General features: G+C 42.0%; 1 protein-coding gene across 1 annotated transcript in view; it reads right to left on the bottom strand.

The window, feature by feature from the left end:
• LOC119140856 (junction-mediating and -regulatory protein-like) overlaps positions 1–21347 on the bottom strand; it is a 123173-nt gene extending 101826 nt beyond the window's left edge. The window contains exon 1 of the mRNA XM_037372488.1: positions 20020–21347. Within this exon, the coding sequence (XP_037228385.1) occupies positions 20020–20901 (882 nt within the window). The 5' untranslated portion in view covers positions 20902–21347. The remainder of the gene's footprint in view (positions 1–20019) is intronic.
• Between the last annotated feature and the right edge of the window lie 315 nt (positions 21348–21662).

The following is a 21662-nucleotide window of genomic DNA, read 5'->3' as shown; positions in this document are numbered from 1 at the left end:
AAGGGAGCCCCAGGAGCATGCTGTGTGGTACACTGTGGTTCTTCCAGCGTGACTAGGGGGAGGACGTGAGGAACTGGGATGGTGAACCCACCTTTAAGCTGGAAGCCTGTGTACATGAACTGAGAGGGAAGACAGCTGTTAAGAAGGGGTCACCCAAGACGGCTGTCAGCATAGTGGCTGTAGAGACACAAGAAGGCAATCAGCAATATCTCCCAGACACAGAAGAACTGAAATCACCTCCCTTGATCCTGGTGAGGGGACTTCTGGTCTGGCACTGCAAGGGTCAGACAGTGAATACTGTGACCAGGAACAGGAACAAAGCCCCTGCCTTGGGCCAGGAGGAGGAAAGGGATGACCGGGTATGCTGTACTGTGTGGATTCAATGGCCTGGCACATCAGACCCACAGAAGTATAAGGCTTTGGTAGATGCTGGTGCACAGTGTATGCTGGTGCCATCAGGGTATAGGGGCACAGAACCCCTCTGGAGTGACAGGGGGATGCCATGAATTGTCTGTATTGGAGGTTGAGGTGATCTTAGCAGGCGACAAGTGGCAAAAGCACTCCACTGTGACTGGCCCAGAGGCCCCTTGTATCCTTAGCATAGACTACCTCAGGAGAGGGTACTTCAAGGACCCAAAAGGGGTACCAATGGGCTTTTGGTGTAGCCACTGTGAATACAGAGAAGACCAAACAACTATCTACCCTGCCTGGCCTCTCAGAAAATCTCTTTGTTGTGGGGCTGCTGAAGGTTGAAGAACAGCAGGTGCCAACTTCCACCAGGACAATGCACCGACAACAATATCACACAAACTGACACCCTGTGATTCCCATCTATCAACTGGAGAGCCAAGGAGTGATCAGCAAGATTCACTCACCTTTTAATAGTCCCATATGGCCAGTGAAAAAGTCTGACGGGGTGTGGAGGTTAACAATAGACTATCATGGCCTGGATGAAGTGACACCATTACTGAGTTCTCCTGTACTAGACATGTTAGAGCTCCAATATGAACTGGGGGAAGGCAGCCAAGTGGTATGCTACAATTGACATTGCTAACATGTTTTTCTCAATCCCTTTGGCAGTAGAGTGCAGGCCACAGTTTGCTTTCACATGGAGGGGTGTCCAATACACCTGGAATCGGCTGCCCCAGGGGTGGAAGCCCAGTTCTACCATTTGTCATGGACTAATCCAAACTGCACTGGAAAAGGGTGATGCCCCTGAATATCTACAATACATCAATGACATCATTGTGTGGGGCAACAAGGCAGAAGAAATGTTTGAGAAGGGAAAAAGAGTGATTCAGGTTCTTCTGAAAGCTGGTTTTGCCATAAAGAAAAGGAAGGTCAAGGGACCTGCACAGAAGATTCAGTTCTTGAGAATAAAATGGCAGGATGGACACCGTCATGTGCCTATGGATGTGGTCAACAATATAGCAACTATGTCTCCACCAGCTAACAAGAAGGAAACACAAGCTTTCCTACGCCTTGTGGGGTTCTGGAGAATGAACATTCCAGGTGATAGCCAGCTTGTGAGCCCTCTCTATCAAGTAATCTGAAAGAAAAACTATTTTGAGTGGAGCCTTGAACAACAACAGGCCTTTGAGCATATCAAAAAGGAAGTAGCTCGTGCAGTAACTCTTGGGCCTGTCCGGACAGGACCAGCTGTGCAAAATATACTCTGCAGCTGGGGACATGGTCTCACCTGGAGCCTCTGGCAGAAAACATCAGGAGAAACCCCAGGTTGTACCCTGTAAACCATGCCACTGTCTGAAACACCAACTTAGGCCTTGAAAGGCAAATTTCATGGTGACATGGTGTGAGGTTCAGGCTGTTGGTTGGAAAAAACAACAAAGAAGAAGTATGCTGAAGAAGGGAAACTGCCATTGAAGCCATAAGAGAGGAGCAGGACTGGGTAGTTTCTCCTTTCTGAGGCCCTTGAACCCTACTGTGCATATGTGATAGCAATGCCTCACTCACACCCTCAGTCTCAAAAGGAACAAACCCCAAAAGATAAAACTATCAATTGGCTAAGGGGGAGCACACATCCAGTGTCGTAACACCTTTGTGTTGTGTCTAAACTGATAAAAAAGGCTTGTTTATTGAAGTTTTCCATACGAAAAGCCTATGTGACTGCAAGGGTATAAAATCTTGACTCAGAGAGTGCTCAATGGATCTCCCTCTCAGCTGGCCTGAGATTCCCTACCATCGTCACACTGCGCTTTCCCTCTGAGCAGGTCATATGTCTATTTACTTTCTTTCACTTGTAGCTTACTATAATGTTTTAATCAACTGTGTAGTCTATTTCTTTACCTTTCCCTGTGTTGTTTATTATAATACTATCAAGGGTTATCAACACATGATCACTGCCTCCATTATATTAATAGAGATAGTGGTTTGCTTGTGGGGATTGATTTATGGTGTTCATTAAAGTAATCATATTAATCACACTGTGAGTCCTAGTGCGTGTTTGCACTGCCTGGGCCCATAACCAGTGAAATGGATTCCTCATGCTGAGTAGCAGGGGGGAAGTCTGTTGAGTCATGACACATGGTACTCCAGAAGGAATTGAATCAGATAAGGGGACTCATTTCCAAAATAACCTCATAAACTCCTGGGCAAAGAAACATGGCATTGAGTGGGTATATCACATCCCCTATCACCCACAAGCCTATGGAAAAATTGAGAGATATAATGGACTGTTAAAGACTATGCTGAGAGCATTGGGTAATGGGGCACGGATACACGGGGATACAAATTTAGCAAAAGCTATTTGGCTGGTTAACACCAGAGGATCTGCTAACCCTCCTGGTCCTGCCCAAACAAAACCTCTGCATACTGTGGGAGGAGATAAGGTCCCCGTAGTGCACACAAGGAAGTGGCTGGGGAAGACAGTATGGATTGCTTCTCCCATGGGAAAAGACAAACCCATTCATGGGATTGTCTTCGCTCAAGGACCTGGGTGTACTTGGTGGGTAATGTGAAAGGATGCAGAGACCTGGTGTGTGCCTCAAGATTTAACCTTGGGAGAAAAATAATCTGTGATGAAAGTTGTATGTTATAGGAAGGAACGTAGCAGGAATGATCAGAACCAATGAAGAGTGAGTTTTGCAAGGAACCCGATGAGTGCAATAATGGCCCAAATCAAGCTGGTGTTGGTGCCCAACAATCAAACATACTGCTTCTCCTGTCCTAAGCACCTATCTTGACAGATGAGATCCAAGTCATATACTCCTGTGAACACATGAAGGAGTAGAGGAAGCTCATGGAATGGAAAAGTAATATCTAAATGTTAAAGGACAAGGGATAATAGATAATGAGAATGTATAAATCTGTATGTTGGATATAAAGATTAAGTATGTAGTTTAAGTTGTGTTTTTAAGGAGGGATTTCAGTAATGAGAACTAAAAACAATGGAATGGTTAGAAGATATATATAGATATATATATGTATTAAGTTATGTGGGACCTGAACATGATACAAATGGTATAGGATAAGGGGCGGAGATTGTATTGGGTCTGGCTGAGCCCCATAGTAGCCCTCATAGTGCTGTGCTTTGTATTGGTACCTAGAAAGGTGGTGATAACACACCAGCGTTTTGGCTACTGCTGAGCAGTGCTCTCACTACTGCAAGGCTGTCTCTCCAGTATTCCCCCCCTCACCACTAGGCTGGGAGTGGGCAAGATCTTGGGAGGGGACATAGCCAGGACAGCTGACTCAAACTGACCAATGGGATATTCCATACCATATGATGTCTGCTCAGATATAAAAGCTAAGAGAAAGGAGAAGGAAGTGGGGGCATTTGTTATTACATTTGTTGTCTTCCAGAGCAACCACTATGCATGCTGAAGCCCTGCTTCCTGGGAAGTGGCCAAACATCGCCTGCTGATGGGAAGTAGAGAATAACATCTTTTGTTTTCCTTTGCTTCCGTGCACACGACTTCTGCTATTGCTTCATTAAATTGCCTTTCTCTTGAACCATGAGTTCTTTTTTCATCTTATTTTCTCCCTCTCCTGTTCTGCTAAGGAGGACAGTTATAGAGCGGCTTGGTGGGCACCTGGCATCTAGCCAAGGTCAAACCACCACAAATGTACATTTAAGTTTGCCAGTGATACTAAACTAGGAGGAGCTGTGGACTCCCTCAAGGATAGAGAGGCCTTACAGAGAGATCTGGATAGAGTAGAGAGCTGGGCAATCACCAACCGTATGAAATTTAACAAGAGCAACTGCCAGATTCTGCACCTGAGATGGGGTAATCCTGGTTATACATACAAGACAAGAGGCTGGAGAACAGCCCTGCGGAAAGAGATCTGGGGGTTTGGGTTGATGGCAAGTTGAATATGAGTCAACTGTGTGCCCTGGCAGCCAAGAGGGCCAATAAGGTTCTGGAGTACATCAAACACAGCATAGCTAGTTGGTCGAGAGAAGTGATTGTCCCCCTGTACACTGCACTGCTGCGGCCCCACCTCAAGTACTGTGTGCAGTTTTGGGCACCTCAATATAAGAGGGACATCAAACTATTAGAGTGTGTCCAGAGGAGGGCGACCAAGATGGTGAAAGGTCTCAAGGGCAAGACTTAGGAGTAGCAGCTGAGGTCACTTGGCTTGTTCAGCTTGGAGAAGAGAAGGCTGAGGGGTGACCTCATGGCAGCCTACAACTTCCTCAAGGGGGGCAGCGGAGGGGGAGGTGCTGATCTCCTCTCTCTGGTGACCAGCGATAGGACTCATGGAAATGGAATGACGCTGCATCAAGGGAAGTTCAGATTGGACATTAGGAAAAGGCTCTTCACAGAGAGGGTAGTTGGTCCCTGGAACAGGCTCCCCAGGGAAGTGGTCACAGCACCAAGCCTGTCAGAGTTCAAAAGTGTCTGGTCGATGCTCTTAATCATATGGTTTAGTTTGAGGTAGTCCTGCAAGGAGCAGGGAGTTGGACTCAATGGTTCTTATGGGTCCCTTCCAACTTGAGATATTCTATGATTCTACGTTTCTCTTACACACACGGTCCTTTATTTAAATTTCACCTGTTGTGGTTAAAAACAAAAAAAAAACCAAAACAACAACAAAAAAATCAAGCCTTGCCAGAACATTTAGCTTTTTATTTGCACGATCGCATCACCATCAACATCCCTACCTTTGTAGTATAAAAAGACCATTTGCATTTTTGTAGTAGGTGAATGCCCCAGTAATGGACTAAAGCCTGACTCTCCAATAGAGATCTAAAATATATTTTACTGTTAAGACAGAAATCATCTATGAGAATACAAAAGATGGACACAGAGTTGGGAGAGCACAAACAATTAAGTTAATACTGCCTAGTATGAGAAGTTCTGGAATCAGCTCTACATCTGTCTAAACTCTTAAGATTAAATGAAGACACAAATGAGTAAGTTACATATTAAACTCATTTGGAAGCCACACAGTTTATAAGTGGTACATAGAGCAATCATCCACCTACTGAGTGGACAAAAATGTTCAATTTTTCAACCAGGCTTTTGAAGATAGGGAATCAAAGTATATGCTAATGCATAGCAAAATTTATTGTCTGGATTTTGAGGGAATTTTCTGATGGCTGTTTACAGGAAGACTGAACAAATTAAAATAATCAAACCAAATGTACACATAAAACATACTTAACAAACAAGTTATAGTTTGCAGTTACTCTAAGAAACAAACAGTAAACACACATGCACACACAAAAATCCTAAAAGAAGATATTGGGCAGTAAAACAGAGAGTGTTTAAAACACAAGAAATAAAAAGGAACACTTTCATAAGATGTTTCCTGCTGTCTTCTAGACCTGTGAAGAGCTGTTCATATCAAGTGAGCCACATTATTGCTCTTTAAACCCCGTTTAAGACAGTCTTTTACCTGCATGCAGAAAGCCTGCATACCCAAGTACCTGAGTGCAGAGAGCACACCAAAAGGCAAAGACCAGCACACTGCAGGCTGGCAGTCTTGGCCTCCTTTCATTCTTATCAGTTATCTTCATTTACACTTAGGTTAACAGCTCCTAGGACAGTAAAAATTACTTTTGTCAAGTTCATGTACACTGCCTACCAAAATGCACCTTAAACACACTACCTGTAATACAAGTCCACAGAAAAGGAGAACTAAACTACTGGGTAAGAAAAACTGTAGTAGTACTTTAATGTATCTAAGTGAGCTAAAACATTATTTCCATGCACACATCACTACTGAACAATGCATCTTCTCTCCTCCCACACAAAATTCTAAATAGAATTCTCAGCAGAACTCTATGTGTGTGTATGTATAAATAAAAATATATAAATTTGTTAGAATATCAAAAGGCTCAAGCTTAAAGCTGCCAAATCCAATAACAATGCATGGCACACCAGATCTCTTCTGAAAGCTCAAGAGGGAGATGTCAACAATTAAAAACTATGTCTCTCCTTTTTTGTAAACAAGACAAACGTGTAACATCATGGTAAAGTTGCTTTTATTTTAAGATGGTACTTGTCTGACCACCTTACCTTACTGTGTGACACAGCTGTGTGTCATGTTTTAACCCCAGGTGGTAATTAAGTACCATGTAGCCACTTGCTCACTCCCCCCTCACCCAGAGGGGTGGGCAGGAGAATTGGAAAGAAATGTAAAACTCAAGGGTTGAGATAAGAACAACTTAATATTTGAAATAAAATAAAATCCAAAGAACAGTTATAATGAAAAGGAGGGAGAGGGGGAGAGGAATGAAATCCAAAGGGAAGGGATAAAAGAAAACTAGTGATGCACAGTACAACTGCTCATCACCCACTGACCAATGTCCAGCCAGTCCCCAAGAAACAATTGGCAGCCCCAGCAAACACACACACACCCCACACCCCCATTTATATACCAAGCATGACATCCCATGGTATGGAAAACCCCTTTGGCTAGTTCAGGTCAGCTGACCTGGCTGAGTCCCCTTCCAATTTCCTGTGCCCCTCCAGCCATACCTGCAGGCAAGGCCTGAGACACCAAAAAGTCCCCAACCACACTATCCACCAAGGAAGAAAATTAACTCTATCTTGGCCCAAACCAGGATACTGTGCCACTCCCAAGTTACAGTATGATGCCAAATGAGTGCCCAAAAACACAGGTATTTGTTTGAATTTAGTATATTACTTGGAATAGCACAGCCACAAATAAGCTACAGAAATCATGGCAAAAAAGGGCTAACTGTATAGGCCTGCTCACTGTATAGAGCACTAGGCTTTTTTCTGCTGTTAGTAACACAGAAATAAGTATTTACACTGTAATGTAACTTGATGAATAAAATAGATGTTTGCCATATTTCAAAGTTAATATGGCAGTCTTGGTTGGACTCCTTCCCTTTGGAAAGGGGCAATATAACTAAAAGATAAAGTCACAAATGAATCACTGATCAGTTGGAATATGGTAACTCTGAACAAAAAAACTTCTAGGCAACACCTCACACCCTGTAAGCTTGGCAAAGAGCTTTATTTTACTCAAGTCCTAATGAGTTGAGTTCTAAGTAACTTTTTTCTGCAGGAGTCCAATAGAAAAAAAAAATCCAAAGCCAGAAGACTGAGAACATACATTACATAAGTGTTCATGTTCATGCTGTGCTATAAAATACATTAACTTCTGGTCCACAGACCCTCTTCTTCCGTGCTTCTGAACTATGCTATTAGTCAGGAAAACATATTCAAGAGCCTCAAAACTGACAACCATCTAGACAAACTAATACTTACATACAATGAAAACATTTACTTAGCAGGTATTATGACACTACTCTTAAAAATCCCTTACTTTGTGTAAGGTTTGCAATGTCAGGACACATAGGCCTAGCCAAACACCCACTCCACTACAGAACAAATATTCTTCTACAAAAACAAAGGTGAAAATTTGATGAAGAAAAAAAATAATTAAAAGGTATAATTACTCTGAAGTCAACTCATGGAAATCACATCAGCATTGAATTAGTACTCTTACCAGTTAAACAATGCATTTAGCACGATAGAAAACATTCTCAAATGTCTGATATTAATCTAACATTAAGAGATTTAAAAATCTAATTTTAAGGGAGTAAAGCATCATGACAATATCAGATTCAAAACACTGGTAAGGGTAAATTTACTTTTTAAAAGAGATGAGCTAATGTCTTGCTTCTACTGAGAGGAGATCCCACTTCCCATCCCTCTTCCTTTTCTTCCACTTCCACCCCAGTTCCTTGTTCCTTCTACTCTCAGGTAAACTTTTCCTCCACTGCACTGGCTTTGGTATTTCTCAGACCCTTCAACAAAATAGCTTTCTGCCAGATGCTCAGTTATTTCTATAATTTCTCTTGGATTAATTTACTGAGGTTTACTGAGTTGAATCAGCACACTGCAAGGTCAGAGAAGCACAACAGGAAGGAACACAAAGCTGAAAACGGAAGGATGGAAAGAGATAGGATCCCTCCCTTTCAGCATCAGCAAATCGATGATCGAGTTCTTCAACTGCCTTCAACAGTGGGGCTGAGATGCCTTTAAATCAGGGGTCCTCAAACTACGGCCCGCGGGCCGGATATGGCCCCCCCAGGGTCCTCAATCCGGCCCCCGGTATTTACAGAATCCCCCCGCTCCCCCCCGCCAGGGGTTGGGGAGGGAAAACCAAGCAGCCCCAGATGACCTCCTGCCACTTCATCCACGTGCCGGCCCCCTGGTTAAAGAGTTTGAGGACCCCTGCTTTAAATCTTGGACAACAGCTGACAGGTAACTCAAATGGCCCACTGTATGATTTCCCAAGGCTGGTATAGTTCAACACGTTTTCAACCTCTAGAGGACCTTATACAATGGTGAAATCATGGAAAGTCAGGTCTAAGGAGGAAACAGCATTATGCATGACTAAAATTTTTAAAGTTTCTAAGGTAAAATAATGATTTTTTTTATTTAAAAGTTGAATACAAAATCCAAAAAAGTCCAAAAGAAAGAACATATTTACAGTCCACTATTACCAATAAAAGGCTGGATAAAATATCAATCATAGAATCATTTAGGTTGGAAAAGACGTTTAAGATCATCAAATCCAACTGTCAACCTAACACTGCCAAGTCCACGAATAAACCATGCCCTTAAGTGTAATATCTACATGTCTTTTAAATACCTCCAGGGATGGTGACTCAACCACTTCCCTGGAAAGCCTGTTCCAATGCTTCACCACCCTTTCAGTGAAGACGTTTTCATAATATCCAATCTAAACCTCCCCTAGCAAAAGGCTGTTTCCTCTTTTCCTATCGCTTGTTACCTGGGAAAAAGAGACAGACACCCACTTCACCACAACCTCCTTTCAGGTAGTTGTAGAGAGCAATAAGGTCTCCCCTGAGACTCCTTTCCTCCAGACTAAACAACCCCAGTTCCCTCAGCCACTCCTCATAAGACTTGTGCTCTAGACCCTCCACCAGCTTCATTGCCCTTCTTTGGACGCACTCCAGCACTTCAATGTCTTTCTTGTAGTGAGGGGCCCAAAAATGAACACAGCATTCGAGGTGCGGCCTCACCAGTGACGAATACAGGGGGACAATTGCTTCCCTAGTCCGGCTGGCCACGCTATTTCTGATACAAGCCAGGATGCTATTTGCCGCCTTGGCCACCTGGGCACACTGCTGGCTCATGTTCAGCCAGCTATCGACCAGCACCCCCAGGTCCTTTTCTTCCAGGCAGCTTTCCAGCCATTCTTCCCCGAGCCTGTAGCATTGCGTGGGGTTGTTGTGACCCAAGTGCAGGACCCAGCACTCTCCTCTTTGTTGAACCTCATACAATTAGCCTCGGCCCATCAGTCCAGCCTGTCCAGATACCTCTGCAGAGCCTTCCTACCCTCCAGCAGATCAACACTCCAGCCCAACTTGGTGTCATCTGCAAACTTACTGAAAGTGCACTCAGTCCCCTCACCCAGATCATTGATAAAGATATTAAACAGAACTGGTCCCAATATCAAGCCCTGGAGAACACCATTTGTGTCTGGACACAACTGGATTTAATTCCGTTCACCACAACTCTTTGGGCTTGGCCATCCAGCCAATATTTTACCCAGCAAAGAATACACTCATTCAAGCCATGAGCAGCCAGTTTCTCCAAGAGAATCTGCAGGAAAGATACATCAAGAAACTACTGAAATCTTATATGATGTACACTATTTTTCCTCCTACTCTAACAGTAAATATAATGTAAACAGCAAGCTATAAAATCACTTTCATAACAGCACAGCATTTCAGAAGAGAGCAATTTAAATTAGCGTCAGGCAAACAGATTTTTATTCTGTAGTGTTACCTGTTTGGGTTGGTTTTGTTCCTGTTTTCATGGAGAAATGAGGAGGAAAGGATACACAGATTAAATATTATGGAGAAATAAAATCCATGCATGATAAAGCAGCATAACAGAACACAGCTGAAATAATATATACAATTTACCTATTAATTCAACTCTTCCACAACTGCTCCAATATTGCAAGTAGTTTGGGATTTTTTTAAACTCCTCCCACATATGGATTTTTTGCTGAATTATACTATTCTGAAGTGAAAAAAGAATAGAATTTAAAATTTTGATATCTGATAATTATAAACAAATATCACAGTACTGAAACCTGAAAAATTTGGACTCTGAAGCCACAGTGCTATACGTAGAAAAATTATAAACTTTCAGAAACTTGTAAAACTGATCTACAGATTTTCTCCCTCAAAAGCCTATTGTTCTTTTTTAAAAATTTTCTTAAACCAGATATAAAGCACAGTGTTATTTAAGGTTGTTTTTTTTAAAAAAAAAACAAGCCCTAATCTAAATTAGTTCTACTTTAAGCATGGGGTTCCACTAGAAAACCTGCAGAGGTTCCCTCTAACATAATTATGATTCTAAGTTATTGAAATTTTTTTATAATACCCTCTCCCCTAAAGTAGCTGAAAATAAACCACGATGCAATGCTATTATGTGAGAAGTTGCACTACTACTCATTTTAGATGACCCATATAAATTGTCAGCAAGTCATCACAAACAAATGCTAATTGTATATTTAAAAAACATTTTCAAAGGAAAAGAAACATCCAGTTCTCTCATGCCAATGTCATAGCATTTTTTCCAAAACAAGGTCATATAAATAAATATTTGTCTACAAATGCATTTTAAAATAATACTATAACAGAAATATAAGACAAACAATTTTCAGTATCGCTTCAGAAAGCAGAGGTAACTGAATTTACTTTCAGAAAGAATAAAAAAGGTTGCTGAATGACTGGAAGTGGTTTATAACACCTTTTCAGGAACAACTCATTTACAAAAAATAGTACACTACATATTAAAATTTTTCTGAAAGGGTAATTTTGTCTAACCCATATGTAACAAAAAAAAATATCTATACATTTGATAACTTTCACCATACAAATACCACAAACAGAAAATAATAGATAGAAAGGAAATCCAGAGATAGGGTCTTAACAGAAAACCTATTTGCAACTGGTCAGCTGAGTTTATATCTACTCTGAATGGCTCCAGATGATGATTTTCAAAAACTACCTTGCCAGAGAAGCTGTCTTCACATTAAAATCCCTTTCTGCCTATGACTAGAAGAATTAATCCAAAAGTAAAATTCAAACTACACAAAAGAACCTCAAATAAGAGGTCATTAGGAAATGTCCTGGGTTTGGCTAGGATAGAGTTAATTTTCTTCTTGGTGTCTAGTGCAGTGCTGCGTTTTAGATTTGGTATGGGAAGAGTGTTGATAACACGCTGATGTTTTTGGCTGTTGCTGGGTAGTGTTTGTACTGGGTCAGAGACTTTTTGGTGTCTCAGGCTTTGCTGGCAGGTAGGGCTGGAGGGGCACAGGAAATTGGAAGGGGACTCAGCCAGGTCAGCTGACCTGAACTAGCCAAAGAGGTTTTCCATACCATGGGATGTCATGTTCGGTATATAAATGGGGGAGTGGAGGTGGGGAGTTTGGCTGGGGCTGCCAATCGTTTCTTGGGGACTGGCTGGACATTGGTCAGTGGGTGGTGAGCAGTTGTACTGTACATCACTAGTTTTCTTTTATCCCTTCCCTTTGGATTTCATTCCTCTCCCCTTCTCCCTCTTTTTCATAATAAATGTTTTGTTATCATTACTTTGGATTTTATTTTATTTCAAGTATTAAATTGTTCTTATCTCAACCCTCGAGTTTTACATTCTTTTCTGATTGTCCTCCCCACCTCCCTAGGTGAGGGGGGAGTGAGCAAGCAGCTGGGTGGTACTTAGTTACTGACTGGGGTTAAACCACAACAGGAATAAAGGACACAGTTGACAAGCAAGAGCTAGTAAACAAGGAGACATTTGTAGAGACGTTGCAAGTTAAAATCTAGCAGTGTTAAAATTCTTCATGAAGGCTTCAGACAAACTCGTAACAGTTTGGTTTATATTTCAGGCCCAAATTCTGCAGAAAATGGGAACTGGGCAAGTTTCAACAACAAATTAAAACAAAACCACATTTCCCTTATTAATTTATACAGCTTATGACTGGAAGATACTATGAGACCATCTAATCTCCAGTCCAACAAATTTGGACTATTTTCTTTATTTTTATAATCCTGTTTCAAGTTATGCAAAGGCTTTAACAATTATTATTAAAGACTAACCCATATTCTAGCAGATATCACTAGATTTCTGATGAAATATTACTTCCTGTAAGAGCACAACAATTCTTTCTTCACCATTCATAATAACAAACATGCAAAAATGTTTTAAACAGCACTACATTTAAAGCAGGGATTTTCAGTGAACTATCCAAGATCTTTGTTCTGAATAGTTACAGTTACATTAGTACTATGCAAGATGTATGAGCAATTCAATTAAATTGTTCCAGTGTATATTAACTTTGGCTCCCTTCCTCTCAGTCTTCTAATCTAGATCAGTATATATTACATGGTTAAACCTACAGTTGCTATTAGCCTCATATGCTCCAGTAGCAGGACAAAACTTCTGGACACCCAGTTTTTAACGCAGTAAAATGTTTACAACAGCAGCATAGCTTATTTAGAAGCTTTTACTACATAGTAAGTTAACAATATTTTGTGACAATTTTTTAAAAAATAAACTTAATTGATTTTAGCTGGAGTTTGGGTTTTGGTTTGTTTTGGTTGGTTTGGGTTTTTTTTCTGGGATAGAGAGAAGAAATAACATCACTGTTATATTACTGGCAACTCCTGAGTACTCCAAGTTGCCCCAAAAATCACAAGATATGTTTTAGATGCAGGTTCCTCTACAGAATTCAATACATGTTCATTTGCATCTCTTGCTTTTGTACAGTACTAAAAAATCATTACGGCATTATAGAATCACACATAGTAGATTTATCGTAACACCAAATGTTAATAGTTGATTGTTATTTGGAGATAACAGAGGAAGAGGAGGGAGTTAAGACTTGATGATCCTTATGGGTCCATACCAACTATGATTTTATTTACAAGATACTCTCAACTGTTAAAGCAATAGGCTCAACATCCCACAACGGAACCTTATTCTTCTGCCAACTCCTATTTCACAGATAGAATTCTGTATTAGGTTTGCACGGCACGGTTTTGGTAGCGGGGGGGGGGCCTACAGGGGTGGCTTCTATGAGAAGCTGCTAGAAGCATCCTCTATATCTGATAGGGCAAATGCCAGCTGGCTCCAAGACGGACCCACCACTGGCCAAAGCTGAGCCAATCAGTAACGGTGGTAGCGCCTCTGTGAGGACATATTTAGGAAGGGGAAAAAAACCAAACCCAAAACCTGCAGCAGAACAGTAACCGGTAGAGAGCAGTGAGAATATGTGAGAAAAACAACTCTGCAGACACCAAGGTCAGTGAAGAAGGGGAGGAGGTGCTCCAGATACCGGAGCAGAGATTCTCCTGCAGCCCGTGATGAAGACCATGATGAGACAGGTTGTCCCCCTGCAGCCCCTGGAGGTTAACAGTTGAGCAAATATCCACCTGCAGCCTGCGGAGGACCCACACCGAAGCAGGTAGATGTGCCCAAAGGAGGCTGTGACCCTGTGAACAGCCCACACTGGAGCAGGCTCCTGGCAAGACCTGTAGACCCGTGGAGAGAGAAGCCTATGCTAGACAAGGTTTGCTGGCAGGACTTGTGACCCTGTTGGGGGTACACACTGGGGCAGTCTGTTCCTGAAGAACTGTATCCTGTGGAAAGGGCCCACACTGGAACAGTTCATGAATTGCAGCCTGTGGGAAGGACTCATGTTGGAGAAGTTTATGGAGGACTGCCTCCTGTGGGAGGGACCCCACGCTGGAGCAGGAAAAGTGTGAGGAGTCCTCTGAGGAGCAGCAGAGATGTGATGAACTGACCACAACCCCCATTCCCCATCCCCCTGCACTGCTCAGGGAAAGGAGGTAGAGAATACAGGAGTGAAGTTGAGCCCAGGAAGAAGGGAGGGGTGGAGGGAAGGTGTTTTAAAATTTGGTTTTATTTTCTCATTACCCTATTCTGATTTGATTGGTAATAAATTAATTACCCCATCAGATCTGTTTTGCCCATGACTAATTGTGACTGATCTCCCTGTCCTTATCTCAAGCCACTAGCCTTTAGTTATATTTTCTCTCCCTGTCCAGCTGAGGAGGTAGAGTGATAGAGTGGCTTTGGTAGGCACCTGGCATCCAGCCAGGATCAATCCACCACACATTCTAAGCAACAGCTCAGATATATATACATAACATCACTGAGTTAGTCAATACATATCTTAAAAATATCATCTTTCTCCTTCCTTCTCCTCCTATCCTATCTTTCTTCTCTACCTACCATATTCCTTAAGGCTAAGTTTTCATCTCCTGTAAAGATAAACAACTTTAACAGATGTCTCTTTAGTTGGACCAAATCCCCACTTTGACTGAAGTTGTCACCAATAACAATTTCCCAGTGCACTGCAATGGTATGTTTCTACTAATATTAAAAAGGCATTCTAAAAGCACCTCCCCAAAGAGGAAAAACGGTAGGCACAGATATTTCTGAAAACCTCTGCTTTTCAATAGCTTCTTCAGCTCTGTAGTAGCAATATTTACATATATAAAGAACATAAACCTCACTGATCATCTGTAAGCAGTGTCTTGTCATATTATAGAAAGAACTGTAAAAAGATGCAATCAGAATGAATCTGCTTTCAAATTCTAACTTGCCTGTGAATACTATCTCAGCCAGAAATGGAGAGGAAAAACAGTTACTGGATTTAGTGAGCAGTATTAAAAGGTATTGAGTCGAAGGCCTTGAAGGTTGGATATTCAATTAAAGAGAAAGAAAATAATGCTGGAAAAAATGAGGAAAAAATATGCAAGATGACAAAGTTAAACACGGAGAAAAGACAACCAACATCATCTCTAAAACCTAAGAAATAAAGTGGGCTGTGAACCCCAAGTAGCACAATGGATTATAGAGTGTTTATTACATAGGTGGTACACACCTCTTGAAAATATTCTTGTATATGAAAATGCTGCAACTGCATATAAACTAGAAAAACTTTAAAAGAAAAATAGAGGAAAGTCTATCTCTACATCTAGGGTAACAAACAATTACAATTTTGAAGGGGAATATTAAATAAAATTAAATAAAATAATCCCATCAGAATATTCCCCCAACTAGAATACAAAAATGGTGCCTCAATCCCAGTTCAGACAGTTAAATAGAGCATATATTGCAATTTATTTCCTTTTTTTTTTTTTTTCTCACAGGTATTTAGATAGGGAAATGAACTATGAGACAGGCAAGCTGCTGTCTTCAGTTTCTAAAAATTACGTCTAATCTTACTAAGAGTCATATTGAACAGTATTGCTATATTCTATAGAATGTACTCATAATTTTCATGTAAGACTTAAGTTCTGTCAAGGAGGACCTAATTTTTCAAGCAGAAGTCCTTTTCTTTGTGTACATATCATTTGTACATGCTTTGAAGAAATGTACATTATTTTAAGCATTCTACTGTTTTCAGATACAGTAGCAATATTCATCATCTTCAGCTAGCTCTTGTCAAACTAACAAGGCATTAATAAAACAACGCATGAAGTCTATCTATATATGTATGCCATAAGTGCATAACTCCTTCAAATCCAAAACAAGCATCCTACTGAGACTGGGAAAGAGACAACACAAAAGATGGACAAAAACAAAGACAGTATCCAAAAACCTACAATCACAAGTCTATACATCTCTGAAGCAATTTGCAGCTACGTATAAAACAGAAGTAACAGGGAAGGGCAGTATTAAAAAATAAACATTTACTCAAGAAGATATCAAATGGAAGAAGGATAAAAGATTCCCAATGAAAAGGTAAATTGTTATTTTGCTTAGGACTTAGAGGGTTTTAATACACAGACTAAAGAGAAGCAAATACTGTGCTAACATAGTCTAATGTCCTTTAAACACTGCCATTTTAAAGCATGTATTTTAAAATGGTATGTAATCAGAGCTTAGACTTTCAGCAACTCTAAGTCCACCATATGATTAAGATGTTGCATATTTAATTATCCTTGCTGCTATAAGGGTCCATGAATCTTAAGTGATATAGCCCTCTACCTTACATCCACATCTTCCATGAGTATCACATCATAATTGTTTAACTTGTAACATGTATTTACATATGCAGAACACATTTCAGAAACTCACTGAAACACTTTGAAAACAAAATATCCATGTGACTTGGATTTTTATTATTTGCAGAAAAGGGGAGGGTTGGGAAACCACTCCACATTTAATTCTGCTTATCTGAAAATGTATTGCAGTATCCTTACTATTGGGTTTGATGCTTGCAGGAGTCAGGTGTGAACTTCCAACAATTAAAATGCTGAGCCTTTAAAATATTTATTAACTTAGGACTAGTTTGTAACAACCAGAAATAACTGCCAATGACTCCAGCTGCAGATCAGATAAATAAAAATATGACGGTTGTAACAAGAGTGCAGAAGAAAAACTTTGCATCTAGAAGGCAGAAAAAGTTAAGATTTTAGAAATACTGGCCAAGAAGCTGGAATCCCAAATAAGGATTCAGTGGCATCCTCTCTGTTGAAATAACATCTTTTCATCTGGTCATTAACTGATTCTGTATCATGTCTCCATTTGGGAGCTCAGACCTCTAGGTGAGCACCCAAGGAATTTTTTTTAAACAGGTATAAGCTTAATGAACAAGGGCTCCAAAGAAGTGTTTATTAGCTTTCAAAGATTAGGTAGAACAATATTTACTCCTTTAGATACAAGTTTTTACTTTAACATAAATTAACTGTTCTTAAGTTATTACAGAATTAATAGTTTTATTTGAAAAAAATAAAAGGATATGCTATTTCTAAACTGCAAATTATGCAGTAAAAATTAATTCCAGGTCATACAGTTCCTCTAAAACTATTTTTCTTCCTCATCTTGGATCTGTTTCTACTAGCAACATTCTTCTGGCTTATTAAAGTTTATAATTGAGACAGAGATAATAATGCCTATTAAAAAGAGCAGCAATTATTAACGCTGTGAAAATAAACCGGTTTGTGTGTAACATATGGAAAGCAACAGATAGCCAAGTAGGGGATGCTGAAACAAGGAACACAAGAGGTTTTATTGCTCACTTTGCTTCTCCACCCCTAAGAACATAATCAACAGAGACTGCAAGCATTTCTAACTGCACAGAAGAATTTATCCTCGAAAAAGAGATATATAAAATAATTATAAAACACAGAAGCATGTTTTGAAATGTTAAGCCAAAGTCTTGGAGTTCTAAACTTGGGGGGTTTTGCACAATTTTATATTAATGAAAACCCTCCATATTCGTTATGCTCTTTTATACTATTTTGGTTGCCAGTGCTGCTCAAACCTGTCCCTTTTTCCCCAAAGTTTCTAATAAGAGGTAAAATCGTTTAAAATTGCAGGAATCCAACATTCCCAACAGCTAACAGGCAAACTTCAAGTACAGGTGGAAAAGTAAATTAAAGTGAGATATGAAACACTGATTCAGTAGGTTTTCTTGAAAGTATGAAAAACCTTTACTCCAGAAATACTTCTCAATACTCATTATCAATTGCTTCATTTGCTTAGAATTGCAATGACAAACAATATTAGTATTTGATTAAAAGAAAGACTGTGGACTAAGTAAACCACTAACAGATAAGGAAAAGAGAAACCTGAGAGCCAAAAGGGATACAGCAGGTCATTCTATTGGTTTCTTAAACATTAACTACCTTTAATTAAAGAAGGATCAATTTACACAATTGACGGTAGTACAGCTGTACTAACTTTAGGTACACTACTGGATTGGTTATCATGGGAAAGGAAGGTTGTTCTTTAGTCAAATACATAAATATGCTTTGCCATTTTGTCTGCACCAAGTTCTGAACATTAACAGAGAATAAGATGTTATAGTTTAGAGATTCTGATGGATAAAGCTTGCGTTGCCTCTTGATAACTGATTTATTTTTTGCTGATAGTACTGGTGCTAACAAAATAGAAGTTAAGGTTCTCCAAGAAACAAATAGTTCCTACACAGTAATTCTGATTTAGCATTTCCTCAGAAACACCACACACTTTGAGTTAGGTACCTGGTTCCCAAACTCCACACGTTTAACAGGAACTTCTCTTGTCCTGCTCAGCTCCTTATAAAAACTGCTGAGCTGAATGCTAAGTGAATCTAAGCACACGCTCCCAAGCATTCATGCAGTCAAAGAAAAAAGTAGATGACAACATGCTTTCATAATCTCTGGACTAAAACTACTGCAGAAGACTAATTACCAGCTGTATACCAAAATTAACAAGAATTAATTCAGCCCTTTAAATAGCCATGAAGAAAAAAGAAGTATCACAATGATATATCCTAACACAACCGTTTGGAAATAAATTTATACCTGACAATGCTACATTGAGATGTTCTTATAATGATTTCATCACTGATAAAACAACAATTTTCTCATACTCTGTAACTCCAGTCACTAAGGAAAAGCTGGGCCCAAATCCTACAAAGACTCTAAACTATGCAGTCAAAAACAGCAAGCACATATGCTCATACTCCATCAAGGAAAAAAATCAAAATGTTCACCACCACACATTTTTGAACACACAATATTGGTAGGATATATGTGGGCAGCTGAAGCAGCCAAACTTGACTTATATCCATATGATAGAACATAGATGGTGTTTGCAAAAATAAAAAAATCTATAACATGATTCATACACAGTCGCACCTAGATAGATCCAGGTACATTCTGAACGAAGGCCGTTGAAACATAAAAACAAGTGTAAAATTCTCCTTTTTCACTGGGAAAATCTGGGTCCTTATATACCTCAGTCCAGTGAGAAAAAATTCTCACACACTGATGCTAGAAATTAGCAGAACCTATTCGACTACTTTCATCTAAAGAGTATATGCTATGTTCTGAAACATGCAAGTCTTGTCAGACATTAGCAATGGCATTACAATAAATACTCACTAGGACCACATAGCTTGCTTTTTAAAATCCCAACTGTAAGAATTTAGCTGCTGAACAAGTTGTAGTTACTCCAATTTCACTCGAAAACATCTCACTTCAAATAGCAGATTCAGCACTCAGAGTCTGTAAGAACTTAGAACTTTTTAGCTTCAAGTACCTAAATTGTACTGTCAAAATAAACACCACATGTTGCTGCTCACATTAAACAGAAAAATTCAGACTAAAACACATCCTGGTGCAAAGCAACGCAACAACAAAAATCTGGGAGCAAGATCTTGCCAAATCCATCAGATTCTCGTTCACAAACATCTACGTTCAATTGCACAAAATAAAGTACTGAGCCACACTTTGATGACATGGGAAAACTGCACCACCTTCTTAAATCCTGGCCCTAGAGACCTTGGAAAGGTTAAGCTTCATTTCCTTACTTTGATTCTCAAGGCTTGCCTTTTCTTTTTTTTTTTTTAACGAAACAGTTTTCCTATACTTTTTTTTGTCTCATGGATCGATTTATTCTGCGAAGGTAGAGGGAAGCAGCTGGAGAGAACATCTAAAAAAAATGTCACAGAGTAAGGAAAAGGTAACACTAAGGCAGAGATATCTGGACCATGCAGTAGCCTCACCTCCTGGATTCGCCTGCGGGCCCGCTGCAACACCTCCTCGTAACCTTTTTGTCGCAGCTCACTCAGACTCTCATAATACTCTTCGGGGTCGTCAGTCTCAGTGAAGAGCAACTGCAAAAGAATCTTCCAGCCACAAGTATCCAAGCTGTGGAGCAAGTAAACTTGCAGTTTGTAACAGAGAGCGTCCATCTCCTGCTCGGGTAGCTCCGGGGCTCCAAACAGCATCGTCCACACTCCTGAAGGCTCCTCGGGGAAGGCAGGCAGGTAGGGTTCCAGCTCCGAGTTCACCGAGCACAGCTGTTGGTGCACAGCCCGCAAGTCTTGGAAGGAGAAGAGGCCGGCCCAGCTGCACTCCTCCCCCCCCACGGGCTCCGCGTCGGGAGCGACCGACTCGTCTGCCCGCAGCGGCGAGGGCGACAGTGAGGCGGCCTCCTCCTTCCCCAGCTCTAACGCTTCTATCTCTTCGACGGCACCTGCCGCCTCCGGGCCCCGTAGCGGCCTCCGGGCCGGGCTGCTCTTGACGCACAGTGGGCTCTTCAGCAGCGCCTCAGCCGCCGCACCCCGCTCGTAGCCCCGCAGCCCCGCCTCGGCGCAAAGGTGCGAGGAGCCGCGCGCCAGGCCGAAGTCCCTACTCCAGGCCTGGCCCCTGTTCACCGTGGGGATGCCGGCCTCGGGGGCGGCAAGGCCGCCGCAGTATAGCTCACGGGAGCCGCTGCGCTGGCGCTGTGCCGTGCGGTTATGGCAGGTGATGGCGAACTTGCCCTCGATCTCGTTCCAAGCCACGATGAAGACGAATTTGTGCTTCTCTCGCTCCTGGAAAGCGTGAGGCCTCACGGCCACCCAGTCGGCCTCCAGCGTTTCCTCCAGGGCGAAGGCGGACATGGCGCCGCGCGGCTTCCCACGCACACACACGCACCTCACCCCACCCCACCGCACCGATCCTGTCCTGTCCTGCCCCGTCAGCCGCCCCCGCCTGCCCCGCCGGGCGCCGGCCGGTAGCAACACCCCGCAGCCCCGCCTCACTGCCCACCATCAGCCATCTTAGCGACGGGGGAACGGGAAAGGCGCTAAGGGAGGAGAATGCGCTGGATCCCGACCGAGACGGCGGGGGTGGGGAGGTAGGACAGAGAAGAATCACTTCCTTTCTGCTCGGTGTCCGCCGCGCACCCACTGCCAGGGAATCCCGCCGCTGCCGCCTTTGGTCATCAACCTGCCGCCGTGGCGGATAATGTCTGGTTGCCCCCACACAAATACCTCACACACATCACGAGAAGCACGATCTGTTTACAAGTGGCGGTGGCGCTGCGGGAACTCAGCGCCAACCCCGCCCCGCGGCCTCCCGAAACCCCGCCCTTCCTACTTCGCGGGTCTCCTTCCCCATTGGCTGTCGCCCTGGTTTCCCCAGCAGATGGAGGTAGGCGGAGCCTCACGCCTTGCCCCTTCTCCGCCGGCCACGCTCGCGTATCTCCCGTCCTCCCTTCTCGCCGCTCTGTGGTGGGTGGGGCAGGGGCGAGGGCGATGTCGATGTCCCGCCCCTTCTCTCGGACGTATAACGCGGCCGTTCGGCTGCTGTGTGCTGTATGGTGGGAAGGATGTGTGTTGGGTTGTAGCCGTTAGGGGACTGGGAGGCTCCGTGGGAGGGG

Source organism: Falco rusticolus, chromosome W, assembly GCF_015220075.1.
Source record: "Falco rusticolus isolate bFalRus1 chromosome W, bFalRus1.pri, whole genome shotgun sequence".
Taxonomy (NCBI): domain Eukaryota; kingdom Metazoa; phylum Chordata; class Aves; order Falconiformes; family Falconidae; genus Falco; species Falco rusticolus.
Note: the sequence above shows the minus strand (reverse complement) of the source record. Positions and strands in the feature narration are given on the sequence as shown.